Source organism: Corylus avellana, chromosome ca10 (assembly GCF_901000735.1).
Source record: "Corylus avellana chromosome ca10, CavTom2PMs-1.0".
Lineage (NCBI taxonomy): Eukaryota > Viridiplantae > Streptophyta > Magnoliopsida > Fagales > Betulaceae > Corylus > Corylus avellana.
Genome location: NC_081550.1, coordinates 8,651,315 through 8,673,502, shown reverse-complemented (window position 1 = coordinate 8,673,502; position 22,188 = coordinate 8,651,315). Strand labels below are relative to the sequence as shown.

The window sequence follows — 22,188 nt, the reverse complement described above, 5'->3', positions numbered from 1 at the left end:
ATGTTGTTGCCAGTATACTATGGCCTCTGAATATTGCCAAGTATAACTTGGTCATATAGGATATTAGTTTGGTTGGATTTTGTTTTCCATTTTGATTTGGCATATATCCTAATATAATTGTTGAACTAACTCACTGACCTACCAATTATTCCATGACTTTCTCTATTTATTTCTTATATTGATAGATCTGAATGTCGAATTTCATTATATGTAACTGAATTTCTGTACATACATCATTTCTATTGTTGAATTTATGTTGGCATGGTTTTATCATGCCAAATGCAACATGGCATTATTTCTAAATTTGGTACCATTCATTTTTTTTTTGTTTTTGTTCTAGATCCATGCTAATACTCTTAAATCCTTATGAAATTGTCAATTGAAAAAAAAACAAATCAGTAAACAAACAAACTAATCAGGAAAAAAAAAAAAACCTAATTTTCTAACATGGGAGTCCTACCACGTCAGAAAATTTTCTGATGTGGGAGAACTCCAACGTCAAAAAATTATCTGACGTGGGAGAACTTCCACGTCAGAAAATTATCTGACGTGGGAGTTCTGCCACATCAGAATTTTTTGACGTGGTAGAAATGCCACGTCAGAAAATTATCTGACATGGAAGTTCTCCCACGTCAGATAATTTTCTGACGTGGCAGGACTCCCACATCAGAAATTTTTTGACGTTTTACTATTTCACACGTCAAAAAAATTTTCTGACATGTGATATAGTAGAACGTCATAAAATTCTGACGTTCTACCCATTGATGCGTCAGGGAAAAAATTTTGTTGACACCTATGCTTCTGACAATCAACATGCGTCAAAAAAATTTTCTGATGCGTCAGACACCATAAAACGTCAGAAATCTCCAGTAAAAAAAAATTTGTTTTTTTTGTAGTGATTGAATCATATGATTAGGTATTGATCTTATACATTTATATTATTCATATGCATATATGTATAATTATAATTTATAACATATATAGGTTTATAAGTTTATAACATACATTGGAACTAAGTCTCTAGATACTTAATTGTTGTATTAGTATGAATTGGTATACTTATGAGTTATGTCATATTATATATGTATAATTTGTTATTATATAATCAAATGATTTAATGATCAATTGATCATGTGATATAATCATATAAATTATAGTAATAATATATTAATAATCAAATTGTGATTTAATTATCTAAAAAAAAATTGTAATTTAATGATCAAGTGATTATGATATATGTATAAATATTATTATAATTATAATTATAAAAATATATTATATAAAAAAATGGTTAGCAGTTAACGATTACGGTTAGTAAACTCAATAACCTCTAATTGCTAATCGCTAGGCGGTTATAACGGTTAGCGGTTAATACGGTTAAGCGGTTAGCGGGCGGTTTCTAACCACCCGCATTGACACTCCTAAACAATCACAATCAGAAAAACAAAAAAAAAAAAAACAAAACAAAACAAAAAAGAGCACAAACTTACAACCTGCCGTGTTTGTGCCAACTTTTCTGGTAACAGGTGGGATTGAAAATTTTTTATAGGACACACAAAACAAACACAAAATTAACCTAACATTCTTGTAAAAGTATTATTGCCTTTCAGTTGTTATATGTCTACCTAACATTCTTGTAAAACTATCCTCACTGTGCAACATACAAACAAACAAATGGGAAGGAAATCTTCTGCATGATGGGATGTGAAGAGTTTCTACAAGCGAGTAATGCACGAAAGCAGAGTCATCTGCATTTTAATTAAGAGAAATTTTATAATAAATTCTTGAGTAACTAGTGAAAACTAAAAACTTATGATTATTATTATTATTTTTCAATTTAAACTCCTTGAGAGCATTCCCATCATTCTCTTTAAAATTTCTTTAAATTTAACTTTGAAAATGTACTTTTTTTTTTTTATATGTAAAATTCACTTAACTCTCTCAAACTACTACCCTAATGATAATTTACTCCCCAAATTATCAATTGCAACAATTTACCCTCCAAACTACCAAAACAATGACAATGTACCCCCAATTTAAATAAAATGATGAAATTAACCCTATAAAATTTTCAATAAGACAAAATTACCCTTAAAAATTTGAAAAAAAAAATTAAATTCTAGTATTTTTGTTTTTATTTTAGTAAGGGTAATTTTGTCATTTTTTGTAAATTAGAGGTACACTGTCATTGTTTTTGTAGTTTTAGGAGTAAATTGTCGCAATTGATAGTTTGGGAAGTAGATTGTCATTGGGGTGGTAGTTTGAGGGGGTTAAGTGGACTTTACCATTTTTTATTTAACTAGCCACATTTTAAAACTCTTAAATATCAAACTCTTAAAATATTTCTCTACTTTAACTAAATATTTTTTTTTTATTATTAATAAATGTAATTGTCATGAAACACTCAATTTGATTCTATGTGAGAGATTTACTAAAATGCCACCCCAACAATCAAAATAATATTAAAAAATAAATAATTTTTGCTTTTGGTGTCTTTATATTTGGAGATAAATGTTAAATTTGAAGAGTTTGATGGGATGCCCGAATATGTGTGTTACACCCCTCCATTACATTTTCTCTCAATTTCCTAACATCGGTCCACCGATTTACCTCTCTTGTCCACCAAAGTAGAAGGAAATGTCGTGGAAATTAAGTTGGATTCAGGGTAATATGTCTGAATTGTTGGGATCGAAATTAGAAAAATTGTCGGGTGGCCTACGTGAAGACCAAGTTTCATGGAAATTAGGAGTGATTCCCTATTTGTCTACTGATTTATATTTTCTCGTATAGGTTGGTTTTATTATGTAATATTCTTCATTAATTCCTTAATTGTATTTGCTATTTTAACTAGCAAAAAATGTAAAATTAGTCATTGTAATTTACCTGATTTACAATTAGCTACATTTGGTATAAAAATGAACTCAAAGGTCTCTGAGGTATACCAAAAAAATAATTTCGTCCACTAATTTAACAGATTATGTTAGTGTGACACTAACTTAAATAGAACAAATATCATAATTTTATTGGCTCTAACGTTTCACGCTATCATAATTTGTTAAGTTAGTTAATGAAATTTGGTTGTAGGGATTAAATTATTTTTTTGGCATACTTTAGAGACCTTTGAGTTCAGTTTGATATCACAGAGAGCTAATTGCAAATCAGCTAAACCATAGGGACTGATTTTGCATTTTTTTTCCTTCTAACTACAGCCATAAATAGACTCTTTTTGTAAACATGCTTTTAGAAGTGTTTTTTCAATATTTCTATTGTATTATTCTAAAACTGATTTGAATTTTAAAATTATTGTCGAATCAAAATCCAAAAAATTAAATAAATCACTACAAAATCATTGTTGAATAAAAATCCAATAAATAAATAAATCACTATAAAGGGAAGTTTGAATGAAGGTAATATTTTAAAATTGTTGGGAATTCTAAAAATTTTGCACTTACGTGGAGGGAATCCTTTTTGCTTGGAATGTGAAAGATGTGAGAATCCACATTCCCTTGGCTTGAAAATGTGGTATTTTTCTAAAATAACAAAAAACCTGAATTGCTAGTGACTTGAAGTGTAGTTCACCACCCTATTAATGTTAGAAATTTTTCTTGTATTACTTTAAGATCGAATGATGTGACTTATAAAATTATCATTGAGCTTGTAATTGGTTATTTTAAAGTGACAAAGAAATACAAGAATAATGTATAGAATTACTTTATACCAATCAAGCAGAGCCCATTGCGTGTGTCGAGGTATCTTAAGACCAGAAGAAACTACAAGCAGTCTCATTATAAGATGTTGTTACTCTTTGTTCTCACTGTCCGATACTTTGAGATTTGTTACGCATGAATGATGATCTGATATGGTGCCTCCAATCCAAATCAAGTGTTGGAGGGATGAGGGAGATCATAAGTCATTTATGTGGTGTTTCACACTCAAATACAACTCCTGGTCGTTGAAGTCAAGCTATGACTCTCTCCACTCTGCCAATATCATGCGATAATTAAGGTACTGTGAAGACTTCTCTTTAATTGGTAAACTACAAGGATTAAATATACTGATCAGTCATGGACTCATGGTCCTCCTCAAAAGCAAATATTTATGAAGATTGATTTTTGATTTGATGTGGGATAGTTAATGAGAAATGACAATAACATTTTAATCCAAAATTTATGGATTTCAACTCCCCCAAATATTGTTTATTAGTAAGGTGTTATAATTTGACAATATCTTAGTTTTTATGTGATTCTTGAGTTGTTATGAGTACTGGTTAAATTTGTTGTTATAAATTTCTTTATTATGTTAATTTTAACTCCATCATATATGTAAACCATTTTTTTATAAAGCTTCTTTTTGTAGTACTTTATCTACAAAATTTGAGTTTTTACGATGATGATGCTCGTTAAATTACCATTTCTTCTAAAAGCTTAATTAACTAATAGAAATACGTAAATTTAATCATTTAATAATTACTTTAACACTCTCACGTCCATCATGTGTGAACTCAAACTCTTTTTTAATATGTAAGACCTAACACATGAAATATTTAATTTAAATGAAGGACACGTGTGGATTCAAAATCTCTTGTAATATAGGGGCAATATGTCAAACTCTCCTAAAAGTTATTTTTTACTTTTTCATCTAATATTTTTTATCTATCTCTATCTCTGTATAATGAATTAGTAAATTTACAATTAAATTTATGTGAGACCCATATGAGTCCACAAATTCACTTTCAACTTGATTACCCGTATTAGAATATATTCAAAATATATTTTTATATCTTTTGTATTTGCTTGACTGAATTATATTTTCTTTTATACGTTGATTTTATTATGTAATATTATTCATTAATTACTTAATTGTATTTTCTATTTTAACTATAAATATAATTTTTTTGTACACAGTACACTAGTTGTTGGATTTTGTAGGGATCAGGATCCCCTCCAATTGTGAGAAATTGGAGATTCTCATTTTTTGAGATCTTAGCCATTCAAAATATCTAAGGGTCTAAAAGCATCTAGAACACAAAGCTCAAAAATAAACCCAACACACCTGATTATAAATAATAAAAACATTTATTTATTTAAAAATAATAATTGGAAGAGAAGCCACCCTATGGGGCGGCTCGCCTCCGCCTCTAGCCATCCCATGGGTGGCTGGGGGTGGCGCGAGGCCACCCTTAGGCCATGGGGGTGGCTGTGCGGCCAACCCATGGCCAAGGGGTGGCCTTGCGCCACCCCTAAAAGGCCATGGGGTGGCCATGCGGCCAGCCCCAACAGATCTGGGGGTGGCACGCGGCCACCCCATGGCCAAGGGGTGGCCTCGTGCCACCCCCAAAAGCCCATGAGGTGGTCGCATGGCCACCCCCAGATCCACCCCATGAGATTTGGGGGTGGCGAGCGGCCACCCCCAAAAGGCCTAGGGTGGCCCTGCGCCACCCCCACAAGGCCATGGGGTGGCCATGCGGCCACCCCAGCAGATCTGGAGGTGGCGCGTGGCTACCCCATGGCCAAGGGGTGGCCTCACGCCACCCCTAGAAGCCCATGCGGGCACCACCCCTAGATCCACCCCTTGAGATCTGCGGGTGGCGCGCGGCCACCCCATGGCCTTCTGGGGTGGCGCGAGGCCACTCCTTGGCCAAGGGGGTGGCCGCCCAGGGCCTAGGGGGTAGCGTGCGGCCACCCTCAGATGGGCAGCTCTGGGCGGAGCCGCTCCTTGGTTTTTTTTTTTTCATTTTTTTTAAAATAATTTTTTAATTTAAATTTGGTATAAAATCCTTTGTGGTTGTGTTTGTGTTTGAGTTTTGAAATTAAAATGTTTTGAACCCTTAGACTCATCTAAAGGCTGAGATTAAAGAAAATGAGATTCTCATTTTTCCCCTCAAGTGGAGGGGATCCTAATCCATTTTGTAGATATTACCAGCTCTATGTGGGAAAGGAGTTGCAGATTTCGAGATTTCACTCATTCTGCTCCCATATGGAGTCAGGATCATTAAGGTGGTGTTTGGTAAATGGGTTGGTCTAGACACTGTAGTTGATGTAGATTGATGTAAAAAAAAAAAGTAAGAATGTTTTGTATAAAAAAGTGAAAAAGTGGTATAGAAAAGTGAAAAAATTTTGTTTTGTAGTGATTTTTTTTATTTGAATAATAATAAAAAGTAAATGATGTAATATAAAAAGTTAAAAAGTTAAAATGTTTTGATGTTGATTTTTTTGGAAAATGGTGATGAACAGTGTCTAAGCCAACTCCAACCCTTTTACCTAACAAAGCCTAAAGCTGTTTCTGACTCTTTCTGGGAAAATCTTTTCCAGATCCCTTCAAATCCAAGTTTTGGAATGGGTTCCTGGACATAGTCAGATTTTGCTTTAAATGGGGGTCTTATGAGAGGAGACTATTGAGCAAAACATTCAAGGATTCGTCACTTGGGAATCCGGCAAAGTAAAAGGTAGATTCAATCCAACTCCTTTCAATACAATCTTCTCTCACCCAGCTCAGGAAAGTTCTGTTGCATCAATGGAAGGAGCTTGTCAATCCAGCTGTGGGGTGGCTCGCCACCCCGAAACCAGCAAGATGGGGGTGGCCAAGGCCACCATGGCCAAAGGGGATGGCCAGCCGCCCCAAATGGCAGCCACTTCCAATTTTTTTTTTTTTAAATGTAATTTTTAAATTTTTTTAAAAAAATTTAATTATATAATACTTGACGATTTTTAATTGGTGTGACATGACGTTCCGTTAAGTTTTGAATGGAATTTTAACGTTGATACTATTTTTGTCTTTATAAAAACTACAGCCCACATGTACCTCCTGTGATAAAAATAAAACCCTAAAAAATAAATAAATAAATAAAGTGTTGAAACTCTACGGGTAAAAGAGTATTTAACCCTAAATAAAATAATCAAGGCAAGAATTAGCAGAGAGAAACATGAGGACAAAACAAAAAAACAGACTTTGAAAAATCAGAATATTATCATTGTCTTAAATTATAAGAAAATTTAAAATACTTTGAATTCTTAGAAACTTTGTTAGCAACGAATGAACAAAGAGGAAAAATATATAGCAACACAAACCCATATCACCGTCAACACCAAAACAAGAACAAAATCACCGAATATAGAAAAAAATAAGCCTAAAATCAAATAGAGGAGAGAGAGAGAGAATGGGTAAAATTAGAAACGCACTAGTAACTCTAGTGTATAGTGTCGGACCAAGTTGTAGAGGTGAGGATTGAGGTGCCTCTATGTTCGCTCGTCATTCGTGTATTTTTCTTCTTATTTTCTTTGTGGGTTCGCCTCTAATCCTCTGGGAGGGAAACGTCAAACGTTTTTTATTTTCTCTTAATGCCCATTAACCTGTTTCCTATGAGACGAATTTTATACCTTTTGCGACATTTCTTTAATAGGGCCCTTGACTTGGAGATGCATTTGTTTGTCCAAACGAGAACAAAGATTCGCATAACTTTGTAAACCCAAAGCAGATGGCGGAGAAATGGTGTCGAGAAGTTGGTACAACTCGGAAGCATCATGCTCATCACGTACAACACACGCCCCACACTCCTTTACCTCAACATTCAGGCTGCTTGTTGTAATTGAAGCCTTAACATTCAGATCTCTCATTCGGATTTTGGGTATATACACCCAAAATCCGTTTGGCCCAACAGAAGGGACTCCAGGTCCAGGGGCACAAAGGAATAACGGTTTTGTAACATCAACTCCATCGACTTGAAAATGACAAACAAAGAAAGGAAAATTACTATTACTGCCATCAAATATTGTTGTAGAATTCGAATTCCCCTTCCGCTCATGTACCTTGACTAGTTTTCTTCTCTTTCTTGGATGAGTAGTGTGAGGCTCATGAAATTCATAAACAATAAAAACAGCATACCCCTTCCAGTAGTGTTCGGAGCCCAAATCTGAATGCAATTGAATTGTTCCAAACGAATTAGTGCTTTTATCGTTGAACCACTCTAGGATTCCTGATCCCACCAACGCAGGGCCGCATGCTACCACGGTGTCAAAATGTTGGAACTGTAAAATAAATAGAAACCGAAAGAGAAAGATGTTAAGCCATTACAAAACAATATTATAACTTAATTTAGTGCGTGTGTTAAAAAAGAGATCACTATGTCTATATATATATATATATATATATATAAAAAAGAGACTCACACGTTTTTTACTCCATAAAGGGCTTCGTGGATGCAGATGTAGGATCTCGAAGGTTTTCCATCATAATCAAAATAAGCTTGTACAAAAGTGTAATCAATGTTCCTTAATTTTTCATTTGAACTCCACATCTCCATTTGCTTATTATAAAACAACTCCAGCGATGGACAATTTCTTATACGCAATTCTGATAATTGCAATGGAAACTTCGACAATACTTAAAACCAACTACAATCATTCAAGTCAAGCTTTTGAAGATTAGAAAGTTGAGCATCACTATCTGGTATTCTTGTAAATTTATTCCCACTCAACTTTAAAGAATGAAGTGAGGATAAGCAATAACTTAGATCACTTGGGATCGCTCCATCCAATAGGTTGCAATAACTTAGATCTAGCGTTACAAGATTGGAAAGTTGCAAGGCACCGTCTGGTATCCTCGTAAATTTGTTCCTAGACAAATTTAAATAATAAAGTAAGGATAAGCAACTAAGATCACTAGGAAGTACTTCATCTGATAGATTGCGATAACTCAAATCTAGTTTTCTTAAAGAGCTTAAACTTGAGAACGAATTAGGTATCAAAAGACTTATAATGGGATCTGGTCCACTGCCTATCGGAAGTTTCCTTGTAGCACTTCCACCTACATAAAGGTCCTCTAGACATTCCATGCCACTCAACAGGTTCTTTGGGATTTCTCTAGTCTTGAGCAATTAGATATATCGAGAATTTCAAGAGACCACAACCTCTTAAATGATAGTGGTATCTTTTTTATGGCAGTTCCCTTCAAATCAAGCTCTCGCAAAGATGTCATATTACCCACACTATCTGGAATTTTGTTGAGTCTTGAACATCCATAAAGATTAAGATCTTCAAGAGTTTCCAAGCAGATCTCGTTTGGAAGTCTCTTAAGACGTTTTCAATCTCGTAGATTCAACTCTTCAAGCCGTCTTAGAAATCCAATGGATGGGTAGACCCTGGTCAAACTTGTACAACGTACAAGCTCTAGTTTCTCAAGATTTGGGACTCCGCTCACATCTGGTGTCTCAATCAAGTTTTCAGAATAACTTAGGTCAATATGTTTCAATTTGTCAAAACTTTGTTATAGACGACCAATGAATAGTTAGATAAAATGAATTAAGAAGAGTAAAAGGACTAAGAAGAATAAGAATAAATTAATTAAATATGCATAAGCCAAGATCTTACTTTCCTTCCAACCCACAGTTGCTTGAAGCAGCTGTAATGCATTATGAGCTCAACAAGATTATCTAATTGGAAATTGGTCGGCAAGAATTCAAAAGGATATCCCCACCATTCCATAATGCATAACTCATTGCTTAGCATGAAATTCGAAGTAGCTCCATGCCATTGCACAGTGCATAAACTATCACGTTCATAAGGGAGGTAATGAACACAAATCTGAAGCATTTTCAATTTTTTCATCTTTGAGAAGGCTTCAACATTTAGTCACTCTTGTTTCTGTAAAGGCAATTTTAGGACAATGCCTCTAACCGCGTCAGTTCCCTAGTAACCAAGACAAATGAAATTAGTGTGATGGAAATATTTGACAAATACTTAGAAGAAGAATCAATATCAAAATATAATTCTCTATGTTAGTTTTAGCCTAATCCACTTACAATACTATTTTTCAAAACATGAATGACATCCTCGTTACACGACAATCTACTGTGTTCGCTAGGCTCCTCAGCAGACTCACAACAAACTATTTTTTGACCCATTTTTCGTAACAAATCGTGTATCTGCAATCTTCCCCATGACATAGTTATAAGAGATCTGTCCACAAGAACTCTAATATTGAAGTTCGGATAGTAACCAAAACTTTCTAGTTTGCATCTGATGCCGTGTATGTATTCTCAACTAAAGAAACATGCAATATCTAAAAACAATTTTTGCTGCAAATCCTCCAATTCATAATAACTTATTTTAAGTTTATCCAAAATTTCTGCATTGGGATTTTCTTTTAGTAGATTCCTGGCACTCTTCCATTCATCCATTGTTCTAGCAAATAAGAGGGAACCAAAAACTTCAAGAGCTAAAGGACGGCCTTGAGCGTAATTCACAATATCCATAGACAATTGCCCATAATTTTCTTCAGGATGGGGTTTCTTGAAGGCTTTCCTACTAAAAAGTTGCAAAGCTTTAGCATAATTCAGCACCTTAACATCATATGTAATATCCACAAATTTGTTTAGCAAATGACGATATCTGCTTGTTATAGTGATTCTACTCCCTTGACCAAACCAATCATTGCTCCCTGCTAATGCTTCTAGTTGTTTTACTCCATCCACATCGTCAAGAATAATAAAAATCTTTTTATTGTGTAGTCTGTTCACTATCACTCTGCTTGCCTCATACTCATTCCATATATATTTATTTCTCTTTCCATTAGGATCTCAAAAATAAGTTGTTGTTGTAGATTAACTAGACTATGAGTTCTTGTTTCTTCTCTAATATTAGCAATAAAGCAGCTATCTTCAAATTGATGAGAAACTCTTTCATAAATGGCTTTTGACATAGTTGTTTTGCCAATTCCACCCATTCATAAATCCCTAAATAGCGAACATCATCTTGTCCTATACTAAATAAGGTCATAATTTCCTCTACACGGGATTCTATTCCAACAAAATCCCTGGAAACAATTGAGAAGTTATGACTCAATCCACTAAGTATCCTTTTACTAATATTTTCGACAATGATTGATTCGTGCCTGTAGGAAAGATAGATCAACTATAGCCATAGAGACAAAAAAAGGCCTAATAATATTGTACAATGTTAATCTTCATTCAGCAAAGAACTGAAAAATCTCAAACCATGTGTTTTAATTTCACTAGTTTGAGAGTATGCCTAATATTATATTTAATTATTTGTATGCTTCTTGCAATATTCCCTTTTTCATAATAAGATTTTTTCTTTTATCTTCACAATTATAAGATAAAGACATCACAAATAGACAAATTAAATATATTTACTACATAGTGTTGCTTTTTTTTAATAGAAGCAATTCTGCACGAAATGTGAATTTGTGAGACAATGACATATAGAGGCTAAAAAGATTATTCAATGTGATCAACCTGCAGTCGGAAGGATTAGTGTAATGGTAATGGCTGTAGATGGTTAATTAGAAATGCCAATGCCATTTTAAACATTCAATATTTTTGGATTTCAATTCCCCCAAATATTATTTATTCGTAAGATATATATAATTAATTTGACCATGTCACGATTTTTATGGGATTCTTGATTTGTTATGAGTATCGTTTAATTTCTTTTGTTATAAATTTCTTTATTATGTTAATTTTAGCTTCATCACCTATCTAAATCATTTTTATTTTTTTAACTTCAGATCATCGTTGCTTGTGGTACTTTTTCAACAAAATCTAAGTTTTTATGATGAATAATATTTTTTTTATTTTTTATTTTATTTTTAAAAAAAGACTAGAAGTTTCTTTGGAGAGGTTGGCAGAAATAAAATTTTCCCAAAGTCCAAACAAACTGAAAGTTGATCTGATCAATATATATGTTTGAGTATCAAAGTAAATAAAATTTGTCATGTTAATCCATGGGAGAGTCGGTCAAGTTTTAGTGTAGCAAATTAATTATGGTCGAGGATGATACTAATTTAGAACAAAATTTGATTATTTTGCAGAAATTTTCAACTAATTGTTCATCTTCATATTGAAAGAATTAGAAAAGACTGTAAAGTTACCTATCATGTACATGCCATCCAGAGATATTGCTCACTTCTCTCAAAGCAACTCTCCACTTCCCATCACCTGAATGTCAACCTTGGGATCTTTTTCATTCCTACCAAAAGCTTATGCAAAAGTTCCCCTTTGGTTTCATAGGTCGGATGGATCAACATAGTAGAAAATGGGCAAAACTCTCCTTGTGTCTCTCATGCATTCAACCATCTCGGCAAGTTCAATGAGGCACCATTTAGAGGATGCGTAGTTTGTAGAGATAACGGCGATCCCATACATGGATTCTTGTATTGCTTTTAAGAGCTCACCATAAACATATTTTCCTTGCTCGAGCTTTTCATCGTCTCTAAACACGAGAATGCCTTTTTGTTTCAAAGCAGCATGTATAGGGTCGATAAAACTCTTGCGTGTGTCTTTACCGTGAAAACTGAGGAAAACATCGTATCTCCATGAACTAGTGGCGGAGAGAAGTGGGGGCGACCTGGGGGCGGTCGCCCCTGGTAAAAAAAAATTAAAATTTTTTTAAGTATTTTTCTTGCATGAATTTTTTACCGCCCCAGGTAACAAAATTTTGTTAAAAAAAAAAAAAAAGGAAAAAAACTCCTCTAGCTTTTTCGGTTTCTTGGTTTCACATTAAAAAAAAAAAAAAAAAAAAGGTCAAGAAATTTAATGTTTATTTATCAATATTTGGCATTTTCTTGTCATAATCCAAGTACCCAACCGAGTAAGTTGAGAGTAAAGTTTATAATTAAAGCCATTAACGCCTTAATTTGTCTTGGTTATGACAATGCCCTTAATTTGACTTGGTTATAATTTAATCTTTTTAATTGAGATATATCTCTCATTTTCATCATTTTGTTTATCTTATTCTAAAACAATATTGTTATTATTTTTTTTTGCTTGGTGTGTTTTATATACTTTGGGATTTTGTCAAGCATAACGAGTTTCAGAAGATTATTGTCAATCTTAGATTTGTTCTTTTTATTAATTCATTTTAGGCTAATAGCTATTGGAATATGCTAATAATTTTATTATAATATCATTAGAGTATGAGAAGTAAACAATTATTAAAACAATACTTCGTAACAAAATAGAAGATGAATTTCTTGAAGATAATTTACTTGTCCACATTGAAAGGAAAATTGCTAAAAGCTTCGATTCAGATTTGATACTTGATAATTTTGTTTCTCTAAGACCGCATAGAATGCAATTTTAGACACTTTGTATTTTGTATTTTCCTTTACTTTTGTACTAGTGCCTACATGCATGGTAACTAATATATCAATTTAGCATATAAATATGTTTTTTGTGATACATATATTGTGATATAATTTCTTTTTTGAATTGTATTTACCATATTATAATAAAAATATAATATATAAAGAAAAAAAAATATTTTATCATTATATTTTATTATTTTATTGACGCCCCCAGTAGAATAAACTCCTGGATCCGCCACATTGAAGGTGTCGAAGAAGAAGAAGACGAAAAGGCTCTCTGAATGCTGGTGGACGCCATGGATGGGAGAATTGCAATGCTAATTAATTTGCAGAGTTTGAGAAGAGGTTTCAGTTTCTCCTACAAAGGCTCTGGGTATTGTTATATGCAAGGAGGCGTCAACGTTTGGAAACTTGCAATGAAAGTAAGTGGCGTGCACATTGCCGGTCGGCATTGTGGCTTATTCTATTTGGTGGGGCCTGCTTTGCTTCAAGGGGCATTAGCTTTTAATTTCCCCTACCGTCCACAAATCAAAGTAAAGGTCGATTTCTTTTTCTTTGTCTTTTTTTTAATCCCACAAAAGGACTTAAATTAAGGTGGTGTTTGTCAAATGGGTTGGCCTAGACATTGTAGTTGATGTAGATTGATGTGAAAAAAAATAAGAATGTTTGGTATAAAAAAAATGAAAAAGTGATATAGAAAAGTGAAAAAGTTTTGTTTTGTAGTGATTTTTTTATTTAAATAATAATAAAAAGAGAATGATTTGATATAAAAAGTAAAAAAGTTAGAATGTTTTGATGTTAATTTTTTGAAAAAATGGTGATAAATAGTGTTTGGGCCAACCCCATCCCCTTTCAACTGGCAGAGAAAATGACCAAAGAATTGAAGTCAACGCGTTAAAGTGATGAACCATCCCAATTAATTAAGGTAATTTGGCGGATGCGAAGTTTCATGGAAATTAAGCCATGTTTTACTAATTTTTTGTGATTGGGATGATCTTCAGTCTCAAGTTTAATGCAAATAATTGGCGGAAAGTAGAAGGAAAGTCAAATAAATGATTGGCCGAAAGTCAAATGTTCCCTCTCTCTCTCTCATGTTCACGAAAGTAGAAGGAAATGTTTCTTTCATGGAAATTACAAGTGCTTTTAGTGCATATTGTTTCTTTCATGGAGCTGGTTGTTTCCACATTGTATGTCTCTGCTCTGTTTCTTCGTGTCTGTCAATGTGTGGCCGGGTTGGTTTCAAAATTTTGATTTTCTAGCAAATATTTATGCCACGATTATTCCAATTTGAGGCCATGTACGTAGTAGGTCCAACCAGTTTATGCCCATCTTATGTGTGTGGCAGTGTCTGTCATGTTCAGTTATGTTTTGAGGTCTTGAAGGGAAAAGAAATCCTGAATTATAAGACAAAACCACTCGACATAGGCCAAGGGAAAGGGAATGACGATGATGTTGAGAAATATTGTGGCAATGAGCCATTCAACCTAAACATTGAGGATTCACTTAATGTTGCCATTGATAATGCAAAATTGTCATCATATTTTGTTTGTACGTTTAGATAATGCGTTTCAAATTTGTTTGAAAGAAGATTTGTAACTAAATAACTGGATTTCTATAAGTTGTGTTACATGCTTATAATATTTTCCTGCATTTCTTTCAAAGAATAAGATTGTAAGCCCTCACCTGCCATGAGAGTATATGTTCTTACTTTCAAGGTTTATGAGTATAGTAAAGAGGATGACATTGGCTTTCAAAGGTAAAGATTGTAAATTCTATTGTGAAGGTTTTCTGGAAAACTGGTTTTGATGATATGGATAACAGTTCTATCAAAATTGTTTAATTCACTAATTTTATATTGGATTCGCATTGAATTTTCAGATTATGTCAAAAATTGACGGCTTTAGTAAATTGACAATGTAGTGTATATATATATATTTGATGAATAAATAACTTTATTAAGCACAAAACAAACATCAAAGAACACTAAATACAAGCCCTACCAACAGGCCAAAACACAGCCTAACAGAGGCGTAAACAACCAGGCTCAAACCAGAAAAGAACCACAGCAACATACAATATTTGATGAATAAATAACTTCATTAAGCACAAAACAAACATCAAAGAACACTAAATACAAGCCCTACCAACAGGCCAAAACACAGCCTAACAGAGGCGTAAACAACCAGGCTCAAACCAGAAAAGAACCGCAGCAACATACAACTGCAGCCAAAAAAAAAAAAAAAAAAAAACCAACAAAAAAATCCCCAGCAAACCAAACCTCCCAAACACTAAGCATCAAATACAAGCCCTGACAATAGGCTAACTCACAGCCTCTCAAAGCCCTAAACAACCAGAAAGAACTGTAGCAACATCAAAACTGCAGACTAAAAGACTCAAGTCTCCCCAAACCAGAGATAACCCTTGCAAAGCCACCCTTAACATCAAGCAGACAAACCTTCAGATTACAACAGCAAATCTGCAGGCAAATTCCACAAAGGCACTAAGGCCAAATTCTCTCTAGTCTTGGGAAATTTTCCTTTCCCAACTATTCTAGCCCTCACTTCCCAAAGAATTTTTTTAAGAATCTGTTCTTCAGTTAGAGGCTGACCAGAATGCTTAAGTTCATTCCTTGTGCGCCAAAGATTATATGTGACAAACCCCAAAATCAGGCGGCAGAGGAGACCCTTGAGAGCTTTATTTCTCCATTTACTGATACCTAGTTGCATAATCTCATCCCAAACAACAGAAGGGTTGTCCACTCTGCAATGAAGCATAAAAAACTTCCAAATTCGATAACTAAAACTGCATTCAAAGAACATATGCTCTCTACTCTCAGTTTGGTTATGGCAGAAATAACACTTAACATCACCTTTATATCCCCACTTTAGCAGACGATCCCCTGTCATGAGCCTATCATGCATAGCAAGCCAAAGAATGAAAGCTTGCTTAGGTATTAGGGAACCACACCAGCTTCCACCAATCTATCCCTTCCTTCTTCTTTCTTAGAGACTCCCACGTTTCTGAACTGACATAGTAACCTTTCCTAGAACCAGTCCAAATAGGCTTATCATAAAGGCCTCAACTTACTTCAGGAAGCCTAGATTCTCTATAAATAGAGGCATCTGTATTCATTTATATACATCAGACTCAATAGAATGTAGTCCTTACATATTCTTCCGCTTCTAATATATTTCACATATATTTAATGGTACTCATAATAATAATAGGGCCGTATAAGGCCATAGATGGAGAAATGGTGTCGAAAAGAGAAAAAAGATTCTCATAACTTTTTAAACCCAAAGCATGCGGAGAAATGGTGTTTAGAACTTGGTACAACTCGGAAGCATCACTCTGATCACGTACTACACGCGCCCCACACTCCTTTACCTCAACATTCAGGCTCCCTGTTGTAATTGAAGCCTCAACGGATCTCCATATATTCCCCACACTTCTCCGGATGAACCACGAAGCTGGTATATACACCCAAAATCCGTTTGGCCCAACCGAAGGGACTCCAGGGGCACAAAGGACTAACGGTTGTCTAATTTCAACTCCACTGACTTGAAAATGACAAATAAAGTTGGGAAAATTGGGATGATGAGTGCCATCAAATGTTGTAGAATTCGAATTCCCATGCTTATCCACCTTTCTTGGATCAGTGTGAGGATCATGAAATTCATAAACAATAAAAAGAGCATACCCCTTACAGTGCCAAAAGTACCCATCTAAGCCCACATCTGAATGCATTTGAATTGTTCCAAACGAATTAGTGCTTTTATCATTGAACCACTCTGGGATTCTTGATCCCACCAACGGAGGGCCACATGCTATAGGAACAAAATCTTCATACTGTAAAATAAAAACCAAAGAGAGAAAGATGTTAAAGCTATTACAAAACAATATTATATCTTAATTAATTTAGTGTGTTAAAAAAGAGACTCACACTTTCTTTACTCCATAAAGGACTTCGTGGATGCAGATGGAGGATTTTGAAGGGTTTTCCATCATAATCAATATAAGCTTGTAGAAAGGAGCAATCAATGCTCCTTAATTTTTCATTTGAAGTCCTCCACATCTCCATTTGCTTATAAAACAAATACAGCGATGGACATTTTTTTACATTCAAGTATCTTAATCCCAATGGAACCTTCGGCAATAATTGAAGCCAAGTACAATCATCCAAGTTAAGTTTTCCAAGCTGAGGAAGTTGACCGACACTATCTGGTATTCTCGTAAATTTGTTCCCACTCAGCCTTAAAGAATAAAGTGAGGATAAGCAACTAAGATCACTAGGAATTGCTCCATCTGATAGATTGCGATAACTCAAATCTACTTCTCTTAAAGAGCTTAAACATGAGAACAAATTTGGTATCAAAAGACTTATAATGGGATCTGGTCCACTGCCTATCGGAAGTTTCCTTGTAGCACTTCCACCTACCCTAAGTGTATGTAGACATTCCATACCACTAATCAGGTTCTTTGGGATTTTCTCTAGTCTAGAGCAATTAGATATATTGAGACTTTCAAGAGACGACAACCTCTTAAATGATCGTGGTAACTTTTTTATGCCTGTTCTATCCAAATAAAGGTTCCGCAAAGATGTCATATTACCCACACTATCTGGAATTTTCTTGAGTCTTGAACAGCCAGAAAGTCTAAAATAATAAAGAGATTTCAAGCTGGTCATCTCGTCTGGAAGTCTCTTAAGATGTTTGCAACCTTTTAGATCCAACAATATAAGCCGTCTTAGAAATCCAATGGATGGGTGGACCTTGGACAAACTTGTACAACGTACAAGCTCTAATTTCTCAAGATTTGGGACTCCGCTCAAATCTGGTGTCTCCATCAAGTTTTGAGAATGACTTAGGTCAATGTGTTTCAATTTGTCAAAACTCTGTACAACCAATGAATAGTTAGATAAAATGAACTAGAGTAAAAGGACTAAGAAGAATAAGAATAAATTAAATCTGCATAAGCCAAAATCTTACATTCCTTCCAACCCACAGTTGCTTGATGCAGCTCTCACGCATTATGAGCTCAACAAGATTGTCTGAATGGAAATTGGTCGGCAAGGATTCTAAAGGATATCTCCACCATTCCATAATGCATAACTTATTGCTTAGCATGACATTTGAAGGATCTCCACGCCATTCCAGATTAGTGTAGAAATGATCATAAGCATTAGAAAGCCATCGTAAAAAATCATAGTCATTGCTAATTTGAAGCATTTTCAATTTTTTCATCTTTGAGAAGGCTTCAACATTTAGCCGCTCTTGTTTCTGTAAAGGCAATTTTAGAACAATGCCTGTAACCGCATCAGTTCCCTAGTAACCAAGACAAATGAAATTAGTGGGATGGAAATATTAATTGACAAATACTTAGAAGAATCAATATCAAAATATAATTGTTTTTAGAGTAATCCACTTACAGTACTATTTTTCAATACATGAATGACATCCTCGTTACACGACAATCTACTGAATTCGCCAGGCTCCTCAGACTCACAACGAACTATTTTCTGACCCATTTTTCGTAACAAATCGTGCATCTGCAATCTTCCCCCTGACATAGTTATAAGAGATTTGTCCACAAGAACTCTCATATTGATGTTCGGATAGTAACCAAAACTTTCTAGTTTGTATATGATGCCATGTATGTATGCTCCGTTGAAGAAACATGCAATATCTAAAAACAAATTTTGCTGCAAATCCTCCAATTCATCATAACTTATTTTTAGCTTATCCAAAATTTCTGCATTGGGATTTTTTCTTAGTAAATCCCTGGCACTCTTCCATTCATCCATTGTTCTACCAAATAAGAAGGAACCAAAAACTTCAAGAGCTAAAGGAAGGCCTTGAGCATAATTCACAATATCCATAGACAATTGCGCGTAATTTTCTTCAAGATGGGGTTTCTTGAAGGCTTTCCAACTAAAGAGTTGTAAAGCTTCAGAATCATTCAGCACCTTAACATCGTAGGTATTATCCACAAATCTGTTTAGCAAATGTCGATCTCTGCTTGTTATAATAATTCTACTCCCTTGACCAAACCAATCATGGCTCTCTGCTAATGCTTTTACTTGTTTTTCTCCATCTACATCGTCAAGAACAATAAAAACCTTTTTATTACGTAGTCTGTTTGCTATCACTCTAGTTGCCCCATAGCTATTCCATATATTTATTTCTCTGTCCATGAGGATCTCAGAAATAAGTTGTTTTTGTAGATAAACTAGATCATAATCAGTTCTAGTTTCTTCTCTAATATTAGCAATAAAGCAACTAGCTTCAAATTGATGAGAAACTCTTTCATAAATGAATTTTGACAGAGTTGTCTTCCCAATTCCACCCATCCCATGAATCCCCAAAAAGCGAACATCATCCAACCCTATACAAAGTTTGCTCATAATTTCCTCCGCACGGGATTCTATTCCAACAAAACCCTTGGAAACATTTGAGAAGTTAACCATTCCTCTAAATATAATTCTACTAATTATTTCTTCAACAACTTTTGATTCATGACTGCAGAAAAGATAGGACGTCAGTATAGCCATAGAGAGACAAAATGTTTAATCATGTACAATGGTTAGCTTCATTTAACAAATAAATGAGAAATCTTAATTTATAATCTATCATCATAATTAAGATTTGATTTGCTTGGTTCCTTGTACGGTCTAATAAAGAATCATGTTTTTTTTTTATTCACTTGACTATAAAAAGTTTGCAATGTCACATTTCCATTGGGATTTTTTGTTAAATCCTAATGGAGGATGACAAAATACCCATTTTTAAATTAAAATAAAAAAATAAATTGATGCCGGGTTGACCCATGGCCAAGCCATGGGTTCTATTTTTTTTTTTAAGAAATTTTAATTATTTAGAAATTTAAAAAATGTTAAATATAGGATTATAAGGGACATTTCACATATATTCCGTCTAATTTAACCCTAAACCCTAACGGTATGGGTGACATTACAAACTTTTAAAAGTTGGATATACTAAATTGAGAGTTTTTAAAATTTAAGAAAATGCACGAAAAGTTTAGGGGTTAAATGAAGTTTCCCTTAAATTATTTGTATGCTTCTTCTTGTATTCCCTTTTTCAAATTCTTTATTTTCTTTTATCTTCACAAATAAGAAAAAGATATCACAAATAGACTAATTAAATACATTTACTACATAATTAATGCTGCTTTTGTTGATCAAAGCAATTATGCACAAACTGTAAATTTGTGAGACAATGATATATAGAGGATAAAAAGATTATTCATTGTCAAATGTCAACCAGTCGCAAGGATTTCTGTGATTAGAAATGGCAATAGCATTTTAATCCAAAATTTATGGATTTGAACTCCCCCAAATATTGTTTATTAATATCTCTAAATCTTTTTTTTTTTTTGAACTTCTTCTACAAAATCTGAGTTTTTAGGATGATGATTAGCCAATATACGATTTAATTAGCTAGATCCAAAAGAAAACGAAAAAGAGAGAAACAAAAAGGGTTACCTATCAAATAGATGCCATCCGGAGATATTGCCCACTTCTGTCAAAGCAGATTTCCACTTTTGCATCATCTCGATGTCAACCTTAGAATCTTTTTCATGCCTTGCAAAAGCTTCTGCAAAACTCCCCGTCTGGTTTCGTACGTGGGAAGGATCCACGTGGTAGAAAATGGGCAAAATGATTAGCCCCGTGTCTGTCATGCATTTGACCATCTTGGCAAGTTCAATCAGGCACCATCTAGAGGAGGCGTAGTTTGTAGAGATAACGGCAATCCCATACATGGATTCTTGTATTGCTTTTAACAGCTCATCAGAAACATATTTTCCTCGTTTGAGCTTTTCATCGTCTCTAAATACGAAAATGCCTTTCTGTTTCAAAGCAGTATGTAGATGGTCGGTAAAACTCTTGCGGGTGTCTTCACCGTGAAAACTGAGGAAAACATCATATCTCCATAAAGGTGTCGAAGAAGAAGACGAAGAGGCTCTCTGAATGCTGGTGGACGCCATGGATCGGAGACTTGCAAGCCTGTTTAATAATGCAAATGATAATTAATTTGCAGAGTTTGAGAATAGGTTACAGTTTCTCCTACAAATTAAGGCTCTGGGTATTGTGATATGCAAGGAGGCCTGCGTTGTAGAAAAGCGGTCAACGTTTGGAAACTTGCAATGACAGTAAGTGGCGTGCACATTGCCGGTCGGCATTGTGGCTTCTTCTCTTTGGTGGGGCCTGCTTTTGCTTCAAGTGGCATTAGCTTTTAATTTCCCCTGCCGTCCACATAATAATTAAGTAAAGGTCGATTTCTTTTTTAATCCCTTTTTTAGTACCAAGATACTTGACGTTAAGAAAAGATCTTTTGCAGGAAGGTTGGTTAGAGATTTCTTGTAAAAACACTAGCCCCGTTCGGTTCATAATGAAATTATTTCAATCTTTTTTGATGATTCCATGTATTATTCTCATTATGCACATAAAAAAGGAGCCGTATGAGATGAAAATCTCACGTACGGTTCTGGAACGGAGATTCTTTGAATCCAAGATGACCACAACGGATGTCGGCTCAATCCGAAGGAAATTATGCGGAAGCTTTACAGAATTATTATGAAGCTATGCGACTAGAAATTGATCCCTATGATAGAAGGGGTTAATTAGATTATTAATCAGTTTGATCTGTTTTACCGAGAAGGTCTACGGTTTGAGTCCATATAGCCCTAATAATCTAACTATAATATAATAATCTAACTATAATAAAAATAAATAAAAATATTTTTATTAAAAAATAATAAATAAATAAAATAAATTTTATTTCCGTTTAGAATATCGATTTCTAATATCTCTAATATCTAATAATAATATCTAATAATAGAGTAGAAAATAGAATAGAATTCGAAATTCTAAACAAAAAAATTAGAATGCTATTTCAAATTCCTTTTTTTTAGCTCGTTATATATTTTAGTTTTTTATAGAATATTTCTATATTTTAGTTCTTTATAGAATATTTATATAAAATTCAAATCCGAAGTGAGGTGAAACCGCGAGAGTTTTATTTGTATCGTATAAATAAATATATATATTAGATATTAGAAATAGGATTT

The 22,188-nt window shown here is 34.1% G+C and overlaps 2 protein-coding genes across 2 annotated transcripts; both read right to left on the bottom strand.

The window, feature by feature from the left end:
* Window positions 1–15,067: 15,067 nt before the first annotated feature.
* Window positions 15,068–19,434, bottom strand: LOC132163566 (TMV resistance protein N-like). The gene is made up of 4 exons (XM_059573893.1): window positions 18,530–19,434; window positions 18,090–18,425; window positions 17,045–17,995; window positions 15,068–16,950 (listed from the first exon to the last, which is right to left on the bottom strand). Exons 1-4 carry the CDS (start codon window positions 19,292–19,294, stop codon window positions 16,294–16,296), a joined length of 2,709 nt encoding a protein of 902 aa, XP_059429876.1. The 5' UTR covers window positions 19,295–19,434; the 3' UTR covers window positions 15,068–16,293.
* On the bottom strand, window positions 19,330–21,187 carry LOC132162871 (disease resistance protein RPV1-like). The gene is made up of 3 exons (XM_059573089.1): window positions 20,603–21,187; window positions 19,475–19,619; window positions 19,330–19,383 (listed from the first exon to the last, which is right to left on the bottom strand). The coding sequence occupies exons 1-3, from the start codon at window positions 21,103–21,105 to the stop codon at window positions 19,330–19,332; spliced, it is 702 nt and encodes a 233-aa protein (XP_059429072.1). The 5' UTR covers window positions 21,106–21,187.
* Window positions 21,188–22,188: the final 1,001 nt, after the last annotated feature.

Coding starts and splice junctions, on each gene's coding strand:
- LOC132162871 (XM_059573089.1), bottom strand. CDS start 21,105: ATGGCGTCCACCAGCATTCAGAGAGCCTCTTCGTCTTCTTCTTCGACA. Junction 19,620..20,602: donor GGATGGCATCTATTTGATAG/GTAACCCTTTTT, acceptor TCTTTTCTGCAG/TCATGAATCAAAAGTTGTTG. Junction 19,384..19,474: donor TTTGTATAGGGTTGGATGAT/GTTCGCTTTTTG, acceptor ATCAATTTGAAG/CTAGTTGCTTTATTGCTAAT.
- LOC132163566 (XM_059573893.1), bottom strand. CDS start 19,294: ATGGACAGAGAAATAAATATATGGAATAGCTATGGGGCAACTAGAGTG. Junction 18,426..18,529: donor ATGTATTGAAAAATAGTACT/GTAAGTGGATTA, acceptor CTTGGTTACTAG/GGAACTGATGCGGTTACAGG. Junction 17,996..18,089: donor AACTGTGGGTTGGAAGGAAT/GTAAGATTTTGG, acceptor TTGGTTGTACAG/AGTTTTGACAAATTGAAACA.